At 34.9% G+C, this 17,005-nt stretch overlaps 1 protein-coding gene across 1 annotated transcript in view; it reads left to right on the forward strand.

The window, feature by feature from the left end:
* The window catches only part of gcgra (glucagon receptor a), a 46,652-nt gene that overhangs the window by 18,641 nt on the left and 11,006 nt on the right, over positions 1–17,005 (forward strand). Inside the window, exons 2-9 of the mRNA XM_026218892.1 lie at positions 11,068–11,215; positions 12,224–12,320; positions 12,568–12,675; positions 13,846–13,949; positions 14,390–14,496; positions 14,671–14,839; positions 16,387–16,546; positions 16,672–16,732. Coding sequence (XP_026074677.1) covers positions 11,162–11,215; positions 12,224–12,320; positions 12,568–12,675; positions 13,846–13,949; positions 14,390–14,496; positions 14,671–14,839; positions 16,387–16,546; positions 16,672–16,732 — 860 coding nt within the window. The 5' untranslated portion in view covers positions 11,068–11,161. The remainder of the gene's footprint in view (positions 1–11,067; positions 11,216–12,223; positions 12,321–12,567; positions 12,676–13,845; positions 13,950–14,389; positions 14,497–14,670; positions 14,840–16,386; positions 16,547–16,671; positions 16,733–17,005) is intronic.

Here is a 17,005-nt window from a genome sequence, read left to right on the forward strand (position 1 = left end):
GTGAAAGAAGGTTCTTCAGATTATAAAAAGGTAAGAAAGAGGTGGTTCCTTTGACTGAATGTTTTTTGTGGAACCAAAAATGGTTATTCTATGGCATCACTTGAAGAACCTTTTGAAGCACCTTTATTTTTAAGAGTGTATGACCTTATTTTTTTATTTTTTTTACTTTTTACATGGAACAGAAAGGCTGCTCATTCCCAAGTAATGAACACTTATAGTGATACATTTTACCCCACTCTTGAAAAGCACCAGACAAACTATGCAGGTCAGGTGGGAATTTTATAAGATCAGATTTGACAAATCGTAAAAGGATTCATCCGAAGTGATAAAAACCAAAAAGTCTCTCTGAGGTAGAAAAGTTGTCTTGAATTTCAATACAGTATTTCTGTGAAGATGACTTCGTATGCTACCCTTTCCTTTGGCTCAGGAAAAATCTTCCTGGCATTTGACAGGGGATCTGTAACCTTTAAGAATATACAGCCCAGCTTGCTCTCAGTGTTTTTAGTTTTTGGGGGGTGTTTTTTGTAAGGGAGCTTCTGAACCCCTCAGTATCTTATTATCATGTCACATTATATAGGGGATAGCTCAACCAAAAAAAAAAAAAAACTTTTCTTTTTCAAAACTCCTGCATTCTGATCCATTCTGTTTATGATCGACTGTTTTTAAATGTGTCCTTCTACAGCAATCTTTGGTCCCCAAATGATTGGTCCCCCTTGCTCTCCTTTAATGCATATTTTATGCATCCATATTTTACTTCATTGTGCACATAAATCACCAGGCTAATGAGGCTAATGGCAGCTCTGTTAAATATTGATGGCTTGGGCTAAACAGAGCCGAACCAGAACCTTTGTGTGTTTACCTGTAGGTAATGCAGTTACATCAAAAAGAAATATTGAATAATCAATGTTCTTTTTATCATATAGCATTCAATCAAGACATTAGCAAGTGCATTACACATTATCAGCACTATAAATAAATCAAGAGAACGAATTAGTAAATTGTGTGCACGATTTAGCAAATCGGGGGAACAAAAAAGTAATTATGTGCACGTTTTAGGACATTGAGGGAGCGAATTAGTAAATCATGCGAACAAGTTATTATTTTTACTTGAATTTAATGCACGGGGCTCAATAGCATAGATCTGTGAATGTGATTTTTTTTTTTTTTTTTCTTTCAGGCACAACCTTTGCACATCACAACTGAAATCCTCTTACTGTTGCAAATGATTAATGAGACACTATTGTTGTGTTAGCTGAAGGGTAGCACATTGCAGAGGTGAATGTCAGCCATTCAGCTGTCTTGGTCACCATCCAGTCACTCTTAATCACTACAGTAAGGGTGTCTAAAATTGTCTCAGCTGTATCTGTACTCTGGGTGGTTTGGGGGATCTCATATGGTTAATTAAAGAAATAGTTCAGCCGTTCGACAAAATGGTGGAAAAGTAGCTATTATTCAGTTTGCATAATGTGTGTACACAGTTTGTAAACTACATAAATATTGATCACTCATCAACACAGGAAAGCAGTTTCATGGGGTTTTTAATGGTGTTTCTTCTGCCCTCTAAAACCCACATTCATGTCATGCCTTCAGACTGTATTCAGACAATGCATGTTGTCAGTGAGTTGACAGGGCTGTCGAAGTGGATAACAGTGCTGGTTTTACTATTTTAGGATATGCATGAATGATGCCTTATAGGTAGGTGTTCTGAGGTTAAGGCCAACAAACCAATAACAATAATCCTCCAGTTCGTTCGTTTCACCGTAAAAAACACACGTTTGTTTTTTGTCATGTGAGAACTGAGAGAAAATTGTAATTTTTTGATTGTTTGTTTGTTTTTTGTTAGTTCATCAATATATATATACATACAAAAAAAAAATATATATATATATATATAATATATATTATTTTATTTTTATTTATTTTTTTTATTTTTTTTTTGTATGTTAAAAGAGTGGTTCGTTGCAATTTCCCTTTTTTAATGTTAGTGTGTAATGTTGCTGTTTGAGCATAAACAATATCTGCAAAGTTAAGAAGCTGAACGTTCAATACAAACTTTTACAATTCTGTCAATTTAATGCCTACAAAAACGTCTGGTAGGGACTACAACCAGTTACTTCCTGGGTGTGTGATGTCAGATAAACCCTGCCCTCAGGAAATGACAGAAAAGGGAACGAGGCCATGCTGCGCTGCTTAAGAGAAGCGGAAGAGAAAACTAGAGTTGCACATAAAAATTTGTTTATATATGAATCACGATTCTGTCTTCTAATGATTCTAATGGATTCACAAGTTTCAAAATCAATGCTCTAAAGCAGCGGTTCTGAATACTATTCCACACATCTCACTGCTCTGCACGTGCTCTGCATCTCTCTCTCTCTCCGCCCCATTGTTTACAATACAACTGAAGCACATGCGCTGTGGTTAAGAGATGCACGCTAGAGGCAGTTTAGCCAATCAGAGCACACTGGGCTAGGTAACTGGTCAGAGCCCATGGCCTATTTCTGAGGGAGGGGCTTCATAAAATAAGGAAAAGGTCAGCGCGTTTCTCAGAGAAGGGAAAAAGCAGTGTGGAGTAAAGGTAAAAAAGAAAAAAAGAAAAGAAAAATAATGGTGTGAGAGAGAAAGCGAGAGAACTTGTATCACCTAGTAAATTGGTTGTTGTTAAGGTGCCATGATTGAAAACCTTTTCTCAGTCATTGTCCTTGTGAACAGCTAGCTATATAAAGAACCTGAGTCTGATCTTTTGGAGAAAACAATGTTCTCAAAGTTCAGAAGTTCAGAGGCACAGGTTTGCTGTTTGGAAAGGAAGAATTGTGTCTCTTCAGTCATGAACATTTCGTATTTTTTATTTCACTGAAAGCCACTGAGTTTAAGTAAATGCTAGTAAATGAATGAATTAAGTAAATGCTAGTAAACATTGGCTGATACAAGGATTCTGAGAACTGAGAAGTGTATATAAACATGACTTTGTTTCTTAACACACTTAAATACATTTTATTACAATGTCATAAAAAGTTTTGCTTTAAAGTAAAGTATAAAAAAGTGGTTTGTCATGCTTTAAAGAAAATACACTTATTTACAATAAGCACATGTAGAGTGTTTGATTGTAATTTTAATTCGTGTTTTTCGAAATAAAATGTATTCATTGCAGTATATTGCAATATATTATAAATGTACTAAATTGCATTTCCAAAACATTTCATTTCGCACTGAAGAATAATACCTGATTTACCTGGAATACAGAAACTTGACTTCTTTGGAAGTTCATAGAGAACTCATAGAGAAATAACTTGATTTTCATATCATCTGCTTGAGTAACATGAATGGTTTTTGCATGTGCAGATTTTGCTGCTCCAGTGCAAGGCTGGAGGTTTTAGCATGATGCTAGGGTGTTATACAAGTGAAAGTGAAAGTGAAAGTGACTTTTTTTATTGTGCTTACTGGCTAAAAAGGTTATGAATCCTCCACCAAGTCTCTGTGATATTCAAATATTTTCCAAAATAATCAGTCACCGCATTTAAAAAAGCAACATCATACCTCTTCTCAACAACCTGCATGATTTGGGGCATCATTCTTGTTTGTAGCACAATCGCTCTAGGTCGAGTTTAATACTTAGCATTAGTGATTTTGAAAATCCCTTTATTTTTACAACATAAATCAACATTATAATCCGCCTCCACAACTGCTTTAGCCTGAGCTGTGTTTTCGTGTAGGCGTATTACAGCGTTGACTTCTGTTGTAAATGTGTTCGCAAAATTATGCTCAAGCTAACAAAGCAAAGAATCATATGAACAACAATTTAAATGTTTTTGTGGGCTTCTTCTTCTTCTTCTTTTCTTTTTTTTTTTTTTTTTTTTTTTTTTTGGCAAGGCATGCTTTTCATAGCTGAGGTTATTTCAGCATGAAGCAATCATGCATGTGTCTGCTTGTCCACTACATAGTCAGATATCTGTAAAGACACAGCATGATATAGTTGAAGAAGGGAATGATTGAAGATTATAAATGATTATAAATGAAAGCTCTTTTCCAAAACCTAGAGTGCTGCCTACATAGGAAAAAATTTAAGCACCATAATCACACTCATGAAATAAAGACTGTTCCAAAAAATAGAATACCTCATTTTGTTCTTTTGGCCAAAAGTTTTCCTATAATGCTCTAAGAACATGTAACAGAGGGGTAGAATAAATAAAGTAAATAAAAACGGTCCCAGTATGGACCCTTGTGGGACAGCAATTTTAAAATTTGCAGAGAATTATATAAAACACATAATTCTCACTGTTAATCTTCTTTCCAATTTTATTGAAAGCTGTACTAAGATCCAATCAAAACAGACTTACTGTATGCAGACCGATGCCTGCATGCTATTGGTCAAACTACTTAGTAATACTAAAGGAAAACAAATCCAAAACTTGGACATTTTGGGCAATTTAGAAATCCCAGCCTGGACATGTTGGGGGGGAAAAAAGGATGTATTTTCACCTTATCCACTATGGTGGATTAAGTCTTAACTCATCCAATAACTACAATACAAATTACTAAAATTTATTTTGTTTTGCTGAACATTTATGTGAAATCAAGTGATTCTATTGTCAAAGAGTTACTACCTATATAGAGATTTCCTAACTAGTTACTTTATGTGGAATGTTGCCTTTGAAGACAGCAGACAGTAAATCAGCTCAGCTGGTTTTGGAACAAAGCCATTGAGTCTCATCTGTGGCATATTAGACTCAGTGTTGATAGAAATGACATGGTGGAGTAGATTGAGTCAGCAGTAGTCTGTGAGTATCGTTGCTGACACAGGCAAAGTAGCAGTGACATTAATCTGAACCAAGATGAAGTGACAGCATATGGAGTGCGATGTGACGGGTGTGTGGCACTGGCACTCTCAGACATTTCCTACTGCCTTCCCCACTGGCATACAACTGCGCCAACATGCTGGTTCATGACATTGGCATCTTTGAGCCCTCTGTGAGCTTCTAATCAGATCTAACCGTCATGTCTCAGTGGGAAAGATGTGCTCTGGGAACCGCACTTGTTTTCTTACCCCAGTTAAATGGAGTAAAATGTTATAGTGGGACAGTGTTTTGGGGTCACATTGTCTAGTTGGCTGATATTGTCTGCATGCTAATAGGTAACACTTTAGTTTAGGGTCCAATTCACACTAATAACTAGTTGCTTATTAGCATGTCTATTATTAACATATTGGCTGTTTATTAGTGCTTATAAACTACATATAATGCATGACATCCATAATCCTACCCAATACCCTAAACTTAACAACTACCTTATAAACTATTAATAAGCAGCAAATAAATTCATAATTAATGGTTAGTTAAAAGTGAGAATTGGACCCTAAAATAAAGTGTGACCCTAATATCTTATTGAACTTCAATATGTATTTGTATTGAAAAAATGCATACATTTCTTCAACAAAAGTCTGTCTTGAATGAAAGCCTGTTTTAATTCATGTCTTACTTTACTCTTGCTGTAATTTAAATCTTAAATATATTTTACAATTCAGACTTTTCATCTCAGAATTTGTAATTCAGCATAAAAAAATAAGATTGTGAGATAGACTTCTAAAATAAATGGAAACATCAGCTTTCAAACATCAAACTTGTCGAGTATTTGTCCTTGTATAAATGTCAGATCTCAGTCTGTTTGACTGCTGCTGTGGTATTAAATATTCCACTAATGAATTTGCTCAGTTTTGACTGAGCCCAGATCACACAAAAATGGCATGGCTGTAATTACACACGTGTGTTCATCCACTCTGCCTGCACTCTTCAGATGGGCATGAGAGCAGCCCTGCATTGTGCGCTTTAGTCAGAGAGGTTTGTTTTCGCTGTCATGACAGTAAGTGATTACGTTTTGCAAATGCCAGAATAAAAGTGAGCCCTTAAATACAAAGAGTTAATGGTCATTTTGTGGCACTTGTAAATTATGAGTGTATGCTTGATGCATTGCCGCTTTGTTCACTTAAGAGACATTCATATAGCCCTTTGTAATTACATTCTCTGTAGAATTTAAACAGTATTCAACAATGAAAACTGCTGGGAATAAAAACCGGTGCTACAATGGCAATATTGACTGATTACTGGAGCACAGTTACTGAGACCACTTCATGTTATTGGTCACATTTCATATTATTGTGTTCATGTTTATAGCTGTTATTATTCTACTCTACTACTCTTCAGACGTTTGGGGTCAGTCATTGTTTTAAGATATTAATACTTTTATTCAGGGATGCATTAAATTGATCATAATGGACAATAAAGACTTATTAAATTGGTAAAGTGCTTGTTAATAAATTATATTATTATTTCTTAACTAGCATTACATTTCCTTGAATAGCTACTGCTACTAAACAAATTAGCTTTTGTCATTCATGTTAATAAATAATATATATATAATGATATAAATAAATTACTACTAAATCCTTCTGTAGTTTGACTTTAGAGATCACAAATATGTACATGCTGATAGATATAGTGTGAATGAGCATCTGAAGTGGTAATAAAGCCAACTGTGTGATTTGCTTTGTACAGTATTCCAGTGTTAGCGCTATCTAAGGCAACAATGGGAGGAGTGAATATTAAAAGTGCTTCTAGTGTACATAAACTTTCCTGACCCACTAGCTGAATTTTAATTTGTTTAAGAAGCTCGTAACAAGATTGACATGTCACTCTAATTCATGTATGAAATGTCTAAACTATTATTTGTAAACAGAGCATTCTGGTAACAATTTATTTCGATCGTCTATTTTAGACATTCCGTTTACTATAACTTTGCTACTGCATGTTCACTAGCAGTCATTAGAGTATTAGTGGACTACTAACACTTTATTTAGATGGTCCTCCAGCAGATAGTCTACTGACTATAAGTAACTTTGCAAGTGGATCAGCTTATTCTACTAACCCTAATCATAACCAAACAGTCTACTAATGCTGTAGTGAGAGACATGTAGTTGCAAATTAAATAGAATTAACCCCTTTACGTGCAAACGTCGCCAAACGCCCCAGTTTATTATTGTTTCACTTTCACAGCACATTAAACATCACTGTCTTACTTCATCTACAAACTGTGCATCAAGTGAAAGTTTAAAGACTCTAGCTTTGATATTTGACCAATATTTTGATAAAACATTGTTGCCGTGACCGATATTTAGTGATTTATGTCAGAAGTGCAAAATAATAAATCCGAATTATGCCACATTTTGAATAGAAATTCACAACTCACTTATATTCAGTCACGTCAACAGCGGTTTATTTGTGTTCACATAGACTCAATGAACAGCGTCAATAAGGATTTATAGACCAAAGATGCATATCTGCGGAGATATATGGATATATTTACTGATGTTTACTTCATATTTCTTCAGACAGAATCGTCATTTATATTCATTTCCCACGGATTTACGCGATCTGATGATAAACAGCTTCTCCCAGCGATCTGTGTGTGTTTGATGTGCCGGCAGCTCGTGCTGTGTGTGACTCAGACTCCGATTGGGCCTTCCCAATGTCAATCTTAGAGTGTCATATCTGGACACCGCCACATCGTGTCACATGCTTCCTGCACACTTCCTGGTAGTTATCTGGCCAAAACAACACTGAAACACCTCTGTACACACGAAATATCCGAATAATAAACCCGCGATTACGATAGTAAAACTTGGTATGAGAATTTCTTGAGATCTGGGGCATTTTTATAAAAAAAATCGAAAATGTACATCGGAAATGCTAACTTGTGCAGCGATGGAAAAAGGCTACAAATAACATATTTTTACAACAGTAAACGACCAAATTCCACTCCTGATCGCTAAAGGAAGTTATTATAAACACTTGATCGGGGTTTAAAGTGAGTTTTGAGTAAAAGTATACTAATAATTTCATAAATTGTCTGATGTAGCTTGATGCTAATGTTAACTCCAATGCTACTAATAGCAGGTGCATTTCTTCTTCATAATGCATTTTTTGTCTCAATAATTCACGTAAGGTCGTAAGAAAATGTTTTGTTGTATTTTTATAGTAAGACTTTTGATAAATAAGGGCTAAATGCAAAGAGAGACTGAAGTGGGATCGCTGCTTTGTTGCTTTGTAAAGCCTGAAAAACCACAATAAAGGCTAATAAAGGTGGAATAAAAATAAAAAAGAATAATGATAAAAGAATAATGCAGATAATGTGTCATACCTGGCGGAGGTGTGAAAGACTCGTTTGGTGAGAACAATACAACAATGAATCGGGGAGTTTTGCAAAGCCAACACACACACAAAACACACAGCAGTGTTTACATGTGAGATCTTACAGGGATGACCAGGGCCATAAATCAATCTGATTAGCCTTCTCTAAAAACACACATGACATGGCCTTAGAAAATATTTCATAAAATTCACAGTTTTACAGATTAGATTATGACATTTTTTATGAAGTTTTGGAAGACTTGTGGCTTTAGCTACACTGTGTTTTCAAACTCATTTCCTACATCAGCAATTTTTAAAATACATTTAAAACATATGTTTTTAATATTTTTATTTTTGTTTTTATGTTTGAGCTTATATATCTCTATCATAACAGTCTGAGTGATTCTGATTCCTGAACAATAAACTTTAAAGTGTCAGCTTTGTGAACAAAGGTTGATTATGTATCTAGTCAGAAAGAATCATGAGCAGAAACCTTTTTATTTTGGGTATGTAATTTCTGTCTCCATGCCAAAAAAAGGGGGTTACTAGTAAGGGGTTAATTGACATGTAGTTGCAAAGTTACTTAAAGCCTTATAAAAGTGGATTACTTAAATAAAGTGTTACCTCATTTTCTACTTGCACTATGACAGTGAGTGTGGAGCCATGCATTGAAGAAAAAATGTTGTACACTGCAGATACAAAAATATTTAGTAAAATTGTAAATAAAACAATGACTATTGGAGTATGCTTTACAAGAAAATCAGTCTTTTTTAGTTTCATGTTTATTTCAGTGCAATTTCTTTGTAATTCTTTGTGTGAGAATTGTTTTAAAGCTGTTATTTCCAGTATTTTTTTTTTAAGTAAGTTTTTTTTTTTTTTTTTTTGTAAAAACAAGTCATTGTTTTATTTATTTAACAATTATGAATGCACAAAACTCTGAAACAGCATTTTACTTCCATAAGGTTTAGTGATGATTAAAAAAATATAAAGAAATTGTTGCAAAACATTCTGAGAGCAAAGGTGGTTTAAATTGTCTATTTTAGAGGGTGTCAGGCAGTAGCAGAGCAACATTGAGTTGGACACGGATGTACTTTTTTTATTATTTTATAATGTCAAATTTATGTATTTTTAATTCGATTAGATTTTTTTTCTGGATCAACTGACTGGTGTTGCTATTTGCTAGTCTTTTGTATTCACCACAATAAGCTAAGTGTATCTGAAAGCTTATTTAAGTGCCTGTCCCAGCCTGCCCAGAGACTGGAACAGAATGGAATTTGAAACGTTTTAGCCAAAAATGTTTCCATGGTAAAGGTGTTTTTTGCAGAAACGTTTCAGATTTCGTTCTGTTCTCCAACTACGGCTGAAGTAGGGGTGAGATATGGATCTATAACCAGGTGAGTAACTGTTATACTACACTTTGGGATGCCAACATGCAGATGCCTATTGAGTTACCTTGCTGATGACAAAAAGTTCATTTTTGAATGAGCTATCCTTTTTATGTGCAACTTATGTAGGCCTCTTTCTTGGATGTGGAGCAGGATTTAGTCTGTATCTGTACTGTGATCATATCTGTTACCATCATGTTCTGTTCTAACATCTCTCTCTAAACCTCATGAGTAATTGAGCTGGATGTGGTGTATCCTGCTGTCCACCACTATCTGTTTTAACACACAAGCAAGTGCTCAGAGCAAAGACAGGGATGTGGTCAACAGTCTGTGACCCTCCTTTGCCCAGAGGCTTCTGCAGAAAAGCGTGCTGTTTTTATACTGTAGATCAGTAGTCCAGGTCTTAATTGCACTGCAAACATTCTTTGTTCTTGTATGCTATCCTGATTGCACACATTCAGCAAACAGTGAAATGAGCTTAGGGAACCAATGAGGCTCACACTGCTTGCATTATTACTCAACATTTTGTTTGCAGCTTTAATCATCAGAAAAACTCCATCAGGGCTGTTCCAGTTCCTTGGTCTTGTTTTAGGAGTAGGGTGGGGGAATATGACCTAACTATCGACTTACAATCCAAACTGTATATATTCATTGCTTGAAATTTAGCCAGAAAATATTTTATGCATTACATAAGCATGCAGTAATGCCTATTTTTTTAAATAGTTTTATTTGATTTTTCATTCATGTTTATTACTTTTTTACATTTGTTATTTTATTATTATTATTATTATTTGTTTGTTTATTTGTACAGGGACAGAGCACAACAACAGTGTTGTGCCAGAGTTAGCTATAAAGCTAATTTGCATCTGCAGTCCCTGGGCAGGATGTTGTTACAAAAAAAAAAAAAACTATATTAAGTGACAAACAATACAATACATATAATACATACAATATCACATACTACATTATATATATAAAAAACAAAAGTCAATGATAACTTATCTGATTTTCCTAAAGCCATACTTTAAGCATAGTTTTAAAACTTACAATTTAAAGCAACTCATGTTGTATATCAACAATATGTTTTGTTTTTTTTTGCTACTTTAGAGCCCCCTACAGTTCCAGAGTGATCAGAATGATTCTTATCTTATATCTCAAATTATATGTCTGACATGAGGTGAGATTTGAGTTATAAATAACAACAACAACAACAACAAAACTTAAAACAGAAGCGTTTGATTTCTATTTTAAAGCTCCAAGTAACATATCAATATTAAGAAGATTTTAATTCAGTTGCAGCCCATTTAGTTAAAAGTTACATTATTTATTTTTATTTTTTAAATTGTAATAATATTTTACTATGTGTGTGTGTGTGTGTGTGTGTGTGTGTGATATATATATATCTCATCATAACGTTCTATTTATACATCATAGCTTTATTTGAGTGTCTTCTTTGCATTGCTGTTGATAATCTATTGATCTCTTTGTTTCCTTCTGTGCTTTAGGCTGTGTGATGATAGCTGAAGCCTTCTTATGAGGTAAACATATCTGTCTGGACCTCCGGCTCCCTCCCAGTGCCAGCAGCAGCAGGACTAAGGGATGTCACAAGTATTCCTCCTTCTGACCCTGCTCAGTTTCTCCTCCTGCATCCAGGTCAGAACAGATTCCCCTTCCTCTCTTTCTCTCTCTCTCTCTCAAGGTGACCAGATGACCGTGAAATCTTTTTTCCATCATCTTCAGTTACACAGGAGCTCATGTTTGTTACGTACTTCTCAATATTCTACAGATGAAGCAGTAGTTGTGATTCTTTACATAATGCTTGCGTTATATTTCTAATGTCAGTTAATCACATATCACATTAATAGCAATCAGACCAAAGCCAAAACTAATTATTAGGACAAATGGTGCTCTGTAACTCCAAGACATGGCCAATGGCTTGTATAATCGGGACTGTCCTGATCTTATCTGGACATCTGGTCGACCTACTGTCTCCCGAACACTTAAGACTAAAGTACATCTTTAAACGTCAATTCATAATTACTTCTATTGTCTTTGAAATATGGTTAAAGTGTATTGTTGAATGTGCTGACTAGCATAAATAAACTTTAATATACTTTGATGTCATTTTTTATTGAAACATGTATGGCATCTATTTCAAATATTTATGTCACTTTTTACTCAATTGTGAAGTTGCAATTTTGTACACCTAAAGTATATTAATGTTTAAATGTGCTAAAATGATTATCAAGTACATTAAAGTACATGTGTTAAAATGATTATCAAGTACATAAAAAAAATGCTTGTTAGTCAAATTAACATCAACACATCAAAATAAAAAAACATTTAATTTGATGTTATTACAAAGTGGACTTTTTAAAAGTGTCTTAATAAAGAATTGTGAACGTGTGTGTCTGTGTGTGTGTGTGTGTGTGTGTATAGATAGATAGATAGATAGATAGATAGATAGATAGATAGATAGATAGATAGATAGATAGATAGATAGATAGATAGATAGATAGATAGTCTGTTACTCATCATTTACTTCCTTGGTATGGGAAAGACCAGCCTCTAGCTAACTTATTGTGTTTAAAAAAAAAAATAGTATTATAATACTTAATTCAATGTACCTTTTCATGTGGTCTCACTAAATGGCTCTTCCAGGTGTCAACTGCTGCATCCCTCAAAACATTGATGGCAAGATGGATAATGTATCGAGATGAATGTTTTCGAAATATTAGCAGAGAACCGCCGATGACCGGTGAGTTGTTCAGCATCCTTCCACAAGTAATGGCTGGAGTTGCAGTGACGGTCACAGTCTTGTGTAAGGTCAGCGGGGGTCTTTCATAGACCCTGTTGACAGCCATGATCAAAGTGCAAGTGTTGTTAAGGGATGTATGTTGGAAAACGCTGCTGAGACCTCTTATTAGGGGTCATGTCACATACTTATCCTGTCCAGCACTACAAACAGACCAGAGGAGACTTATACATGAATGATTGTTTTCCAGGTCTTGTGTGCAACAGAACATTTGATAAGTATGCCTGCTGGCCGGATGCACTGCCCAATACTACAGTGAGTGTGGCCTGCCCCTGGTACCTGCCCTGGCACAAAGAAGGTAAGACTACTGGAAATATAACATGCACTTTGATAACATTTATAGCTCATATTTCATTCCAAAATTAAAAGAAAGAAACATATTTTTGGATTATAGAGACTTTATTTAAATTGTGACATTTACTATAATCACAGTTTAAAGGAATGGTTCACCCAAAAAACGAAATTTTGCTAAAAATGCAAAAGAAATTATGATCAAATCATTTGCTCATCAATGGTTCCACTGCAGTGAATGGGTGCCGTCAGAATGAGAGTCCAGACAGCTGATAAAAACATCACAATAAACCACATCACTCCAGTCCATTCCATCACTTAATGTCTTCTGAAGTGAAAAGCTATTTTTGTGTAAAAAAAATAAAATGAAATTTCTTGCATATTTCTCTCCTGATTCAGAAAAAATGACTTTTTTACTGGAGAAAGTTTTAAATTAGGGAAAAAGACTGAAATACTTTTATGGGGTTTTTTTTCTTACAAACATGTAGCTTTTCACTTCAGAATTTGATGGACTAGATTCATGTGGATTATTGTAATGTTTTTATCATCTGTTTGGACATTCTGACGGCACCCATCCACTGCAGAGGATCCACTGGTGAGCAACTGATTTTTTTTTTAAATGTTAATCTTTGGTTGAACTATTCCTTTAGGATTTATTTACATTTACAAGCCAGTCTAGGACATTTTCCATTTAAAAGTTTCTGTTTTGTTTGTCAGGTTCCTAAAACTTGAGTAGGCTTGAAATATGATTTTAGCAGTTTCAACAGTCAAAAGACTTTCCAGTAGCACAATCCTAATTCAGAAGATTAACAATTGTTTGTGTTATTTAAAAGTTATTTATGGCTCATCATTTAATCAATCACAATTATACACATTGCCTCGATTACTGACATTGCATAAAGTAAGTTTAATTTTCTTTATGCTTAATACAAATATGTATATTCTTTTCATTTTGGGGTGAAATATTATCTGGGCATGTAATGACAGGTTGCACATGAGTAAGAGTAAATGCATATCCATAATTGTGTGAAAAAAAGTGCTATCTGTGGCTGCACTTGAAATCATTCTCTTCTTTTAGCTTATCTAATTTAACACCATGCAGTATTCTCCAATGCACATGACTCTTTCTCATGCACCCTGTGTGACCACACAATCTGTGGATGTGTTTGTGTGTCAGTCCGACATGGGTTTGTGTATCTGGAGTGTGATGCAGATGGACAGTATAGCAAACAGAAGAACGCCAGCGAATGTCTATCACGTGACCCCGCACAAATCAACATGGTATGTGAGAAACACTGCAACTCTTTTGAGGCTAGATGAATAGGTGATTGTTATATGAAATAGCTGTTAGCTCTTTAAAGATTAATTATGTGTATTTTTTAATTTATCCAGCATACTGCTGAAAACATTTATCAAAATAGAATTTAAATGTAATAGCACAATGAGTATACTGAAATACAATAGAATTGCAATGTGTTCAATGGATTGAACTGTTGTTTGACTTCATACCAATTGTTCAGCTGACAAAACATCTTTCCAAAGACTAGTTTCAGTGGACAAAAAATTCATAAAACTATTTTTAAAGTTGTGAGTTTTAAATAAAGATGTGATCTCGGACCTTTTTACAGTTCATGCCAATGTAAAGACTGTAAGTCTAACCATCTTTAAATTCAGTAGTGCATTTGTGTCACTGAGCAGATGGTTTGTATGTCTATGTGCAGCAACACCACGGACGGGTCCTCAGTCAGTTCAGGACCATGTACACCATTGGATATTCCCTGTCTCTCGGGGCACTGGTGCTGGCATTGGGCATCCTGGTAGCGTTTAGGTAACATTCAAGCCAACTGGGAATTTATTCCTTCTGCATACACTTTAATTTCAAAACGTGTTTAGCATCAGTTTCTGGATCTTTGGTTGTGTCGGTGGTTAAGGAGTTTGGGCTTCTTTGTGCGAACAATGTAATGCTTTTTGACTTTTATTCATTGCACTCTGATCCCCGCAGGAAGCTGCACTGCATGAGAAACAACATCCACATGAACTTGTTTGCCTCCTTCATCCTGCGAGCCTCTTCTATTCTCATCAAAGATGCCATGTTAGAAAGGCCTGATGACTTCCATGTTGGTCAGGACTTCACCACTGAACTGGAGGTGGAGTGGCTGGTTAAAAACGAGGTCCAATAACCTGCTGTCTTTCTTTGTTATTGTTGTTATTAAAAGATGATAATATACTGTACTAACATTCAAAAGTTTGGGGACAGTAAGATCAATAATGTTTTTGAATGAAGTCTTTTAATGCTCACCAGAGCTGCATTTATATTCAATAGTAAAAATGGTAATGTTGTGAAGTGTTCTTACAATTTAAATGTAAACATTTTTAAAAAGTATTCCATTTAGTTTATTTCTGTGATGCAAAGCTGAATTTTCGGCATCATTACTCCAGTCGTCAATACCACATGATCCTTCAGAGATCATTCTGATATGATTAATATGACATGTCTTATCAATGTTAAAAGATTTGATGCTAAGAGTTTTTGTGGAAACTTTTAAAAAACAAAATTCAGGATTGGTTGATGAGTAGAAAGATCAGAAGAAAAGCAGTTATTGGAGATAAAAAAATCTCCCTCTTTTTTAATGTCTTTTCATCAGTTTAATGCATTATCGCTGAATAAAAGTATAAATATATTTTTTTAAGAATCTTGCAAACCCCAAACTTTTGAAATGTGTTGTGTATCTCTAGATTCATACACGTTTAATAATCCTATACCTTTGTAATTATTTTCAAAATAATATTCTGGGTTATTTACAACTGACTTGGACAGCATGTTGTGGGAATTCTTCAATTAGGGGATTTTTCTGTTCTTGTTGGATGTTTTCAATAAGAAAAAAAAAATAATCAAAAAAAAAAAAAAAATCAAAGCATCGTTCTACTTTTAAAGAAACAGTGTCCGAATATTTATTTCTGATATATTAACAACTTTTGCCATTTACAACTTTTATTTTTATTGTAAAAAAAAAAATATTTTATAACTATTTTGGTAACTAATGTTAATGTGTAGCATATTCTTTGCATTTAAGACCAGATTCACTAAACAATGCAAATTAGCATGAGAGCACAATCCCATATCTAACAGTTTTTGGATGATCTTCTGACAATCCTTAGATTACTGAACATAGACTCACAACTCACAACTCACAACATGGGTTAAGAAATGCATTTTTGGCTGTTAAATTATGCAAAACCAGTAAATTGACTACAGCAAACCTCAGTATATGACATTGCATGATTCAGTTAAATTATGTCTTCCCATAAATGTTGCATCTTTTACAAATGCATTTACAGTATAATAAGTTTAGTGGCCACGCCTATTCATTTTACCATCTTCAGTAAATCCTAATAGTATTTTTATTTTATTTTATTTTTTCTAAAGCCAGAAGAAAGTTTGTGTTGGCAAACATTTCAAACATTTTACTCATTAAAGACATTTAATAAAAAAAATAAAAATAAACTTTCACTTTCTGCTTTTAAGCACTTTCTATGCTAATATGTTGCCCATAAACCTTACAGTGTATTGCAAATGACCAGGAATATTCTTTGAAATGCATGTTAATATAGATATAGAATAATATAGATTACTGTGCAAATCTGAATGGAGGAGGTGGGTTAAAATTTAGCTGAAAGCTTTCAGTGACCCATAAACTCCATAAACTCTGCGTTTCAGACGGCGGTCGGCTGCAGAGTTGCAATGGTGATGATGCAGTACAGTATACTAGCTAACAACTACTGGCTGCTGGTGGAGGGCATCTACCTGCACAGCCTTCTGGTCGTGACAGTCCTGACGGAGAGGAATTACTTCGGCATCTACCAGTGTATTGGCTGGGGTGAGAGGTTCAGGGCTTTTACTCTGTGAACTCATTAGCTGGGTTTAAGAGCTTCCTCATACAGAGCGCGGCAGATGGTTTATACCTCGTGTCACATGGTCTCTCTCTCTCTCTTTCTCCTTCAGGTGCCCCTCTGATATTCGTGTTGCCGTGGGTGATCATGAAGTACTTGTATGAGAATGAGGAGTAAGTTCTAGAGCCGTGTGGGAAGAGTGTGTTTGTGGCTGATGAAAGCCAGTGCACGTCAAACAGTCGGTGTGTTTTTTGCAGTTGGAGAGTTGGCCGACATCAGTACTCTGTCACTGTAGCGTTTGTTTTATAACAAATCAAGCACATAAGTTGTGAACACATGCTGCCCCGATACTGTCAAATGCAGTGATGCTACACAGATTTTCAGCTATGATAAATGACTGTTTAGCATTTTATTTACCTGCAACATCCCCTCCAGTCTTACAAGTC

This window comes from Carassius auratus, chromosome 3, assembly GCF_003368295.1.
Source record: "Carassius auratus strain Wakin chromosome 3, ASM336829v1, whole genome shotgun sequence".
Lineage (NCBI taxonomy): Eukaryota > Metazoa > Chordata > Actinopteri > Cypriniformes > Cyprinidae > Carassius > Carassius auratus.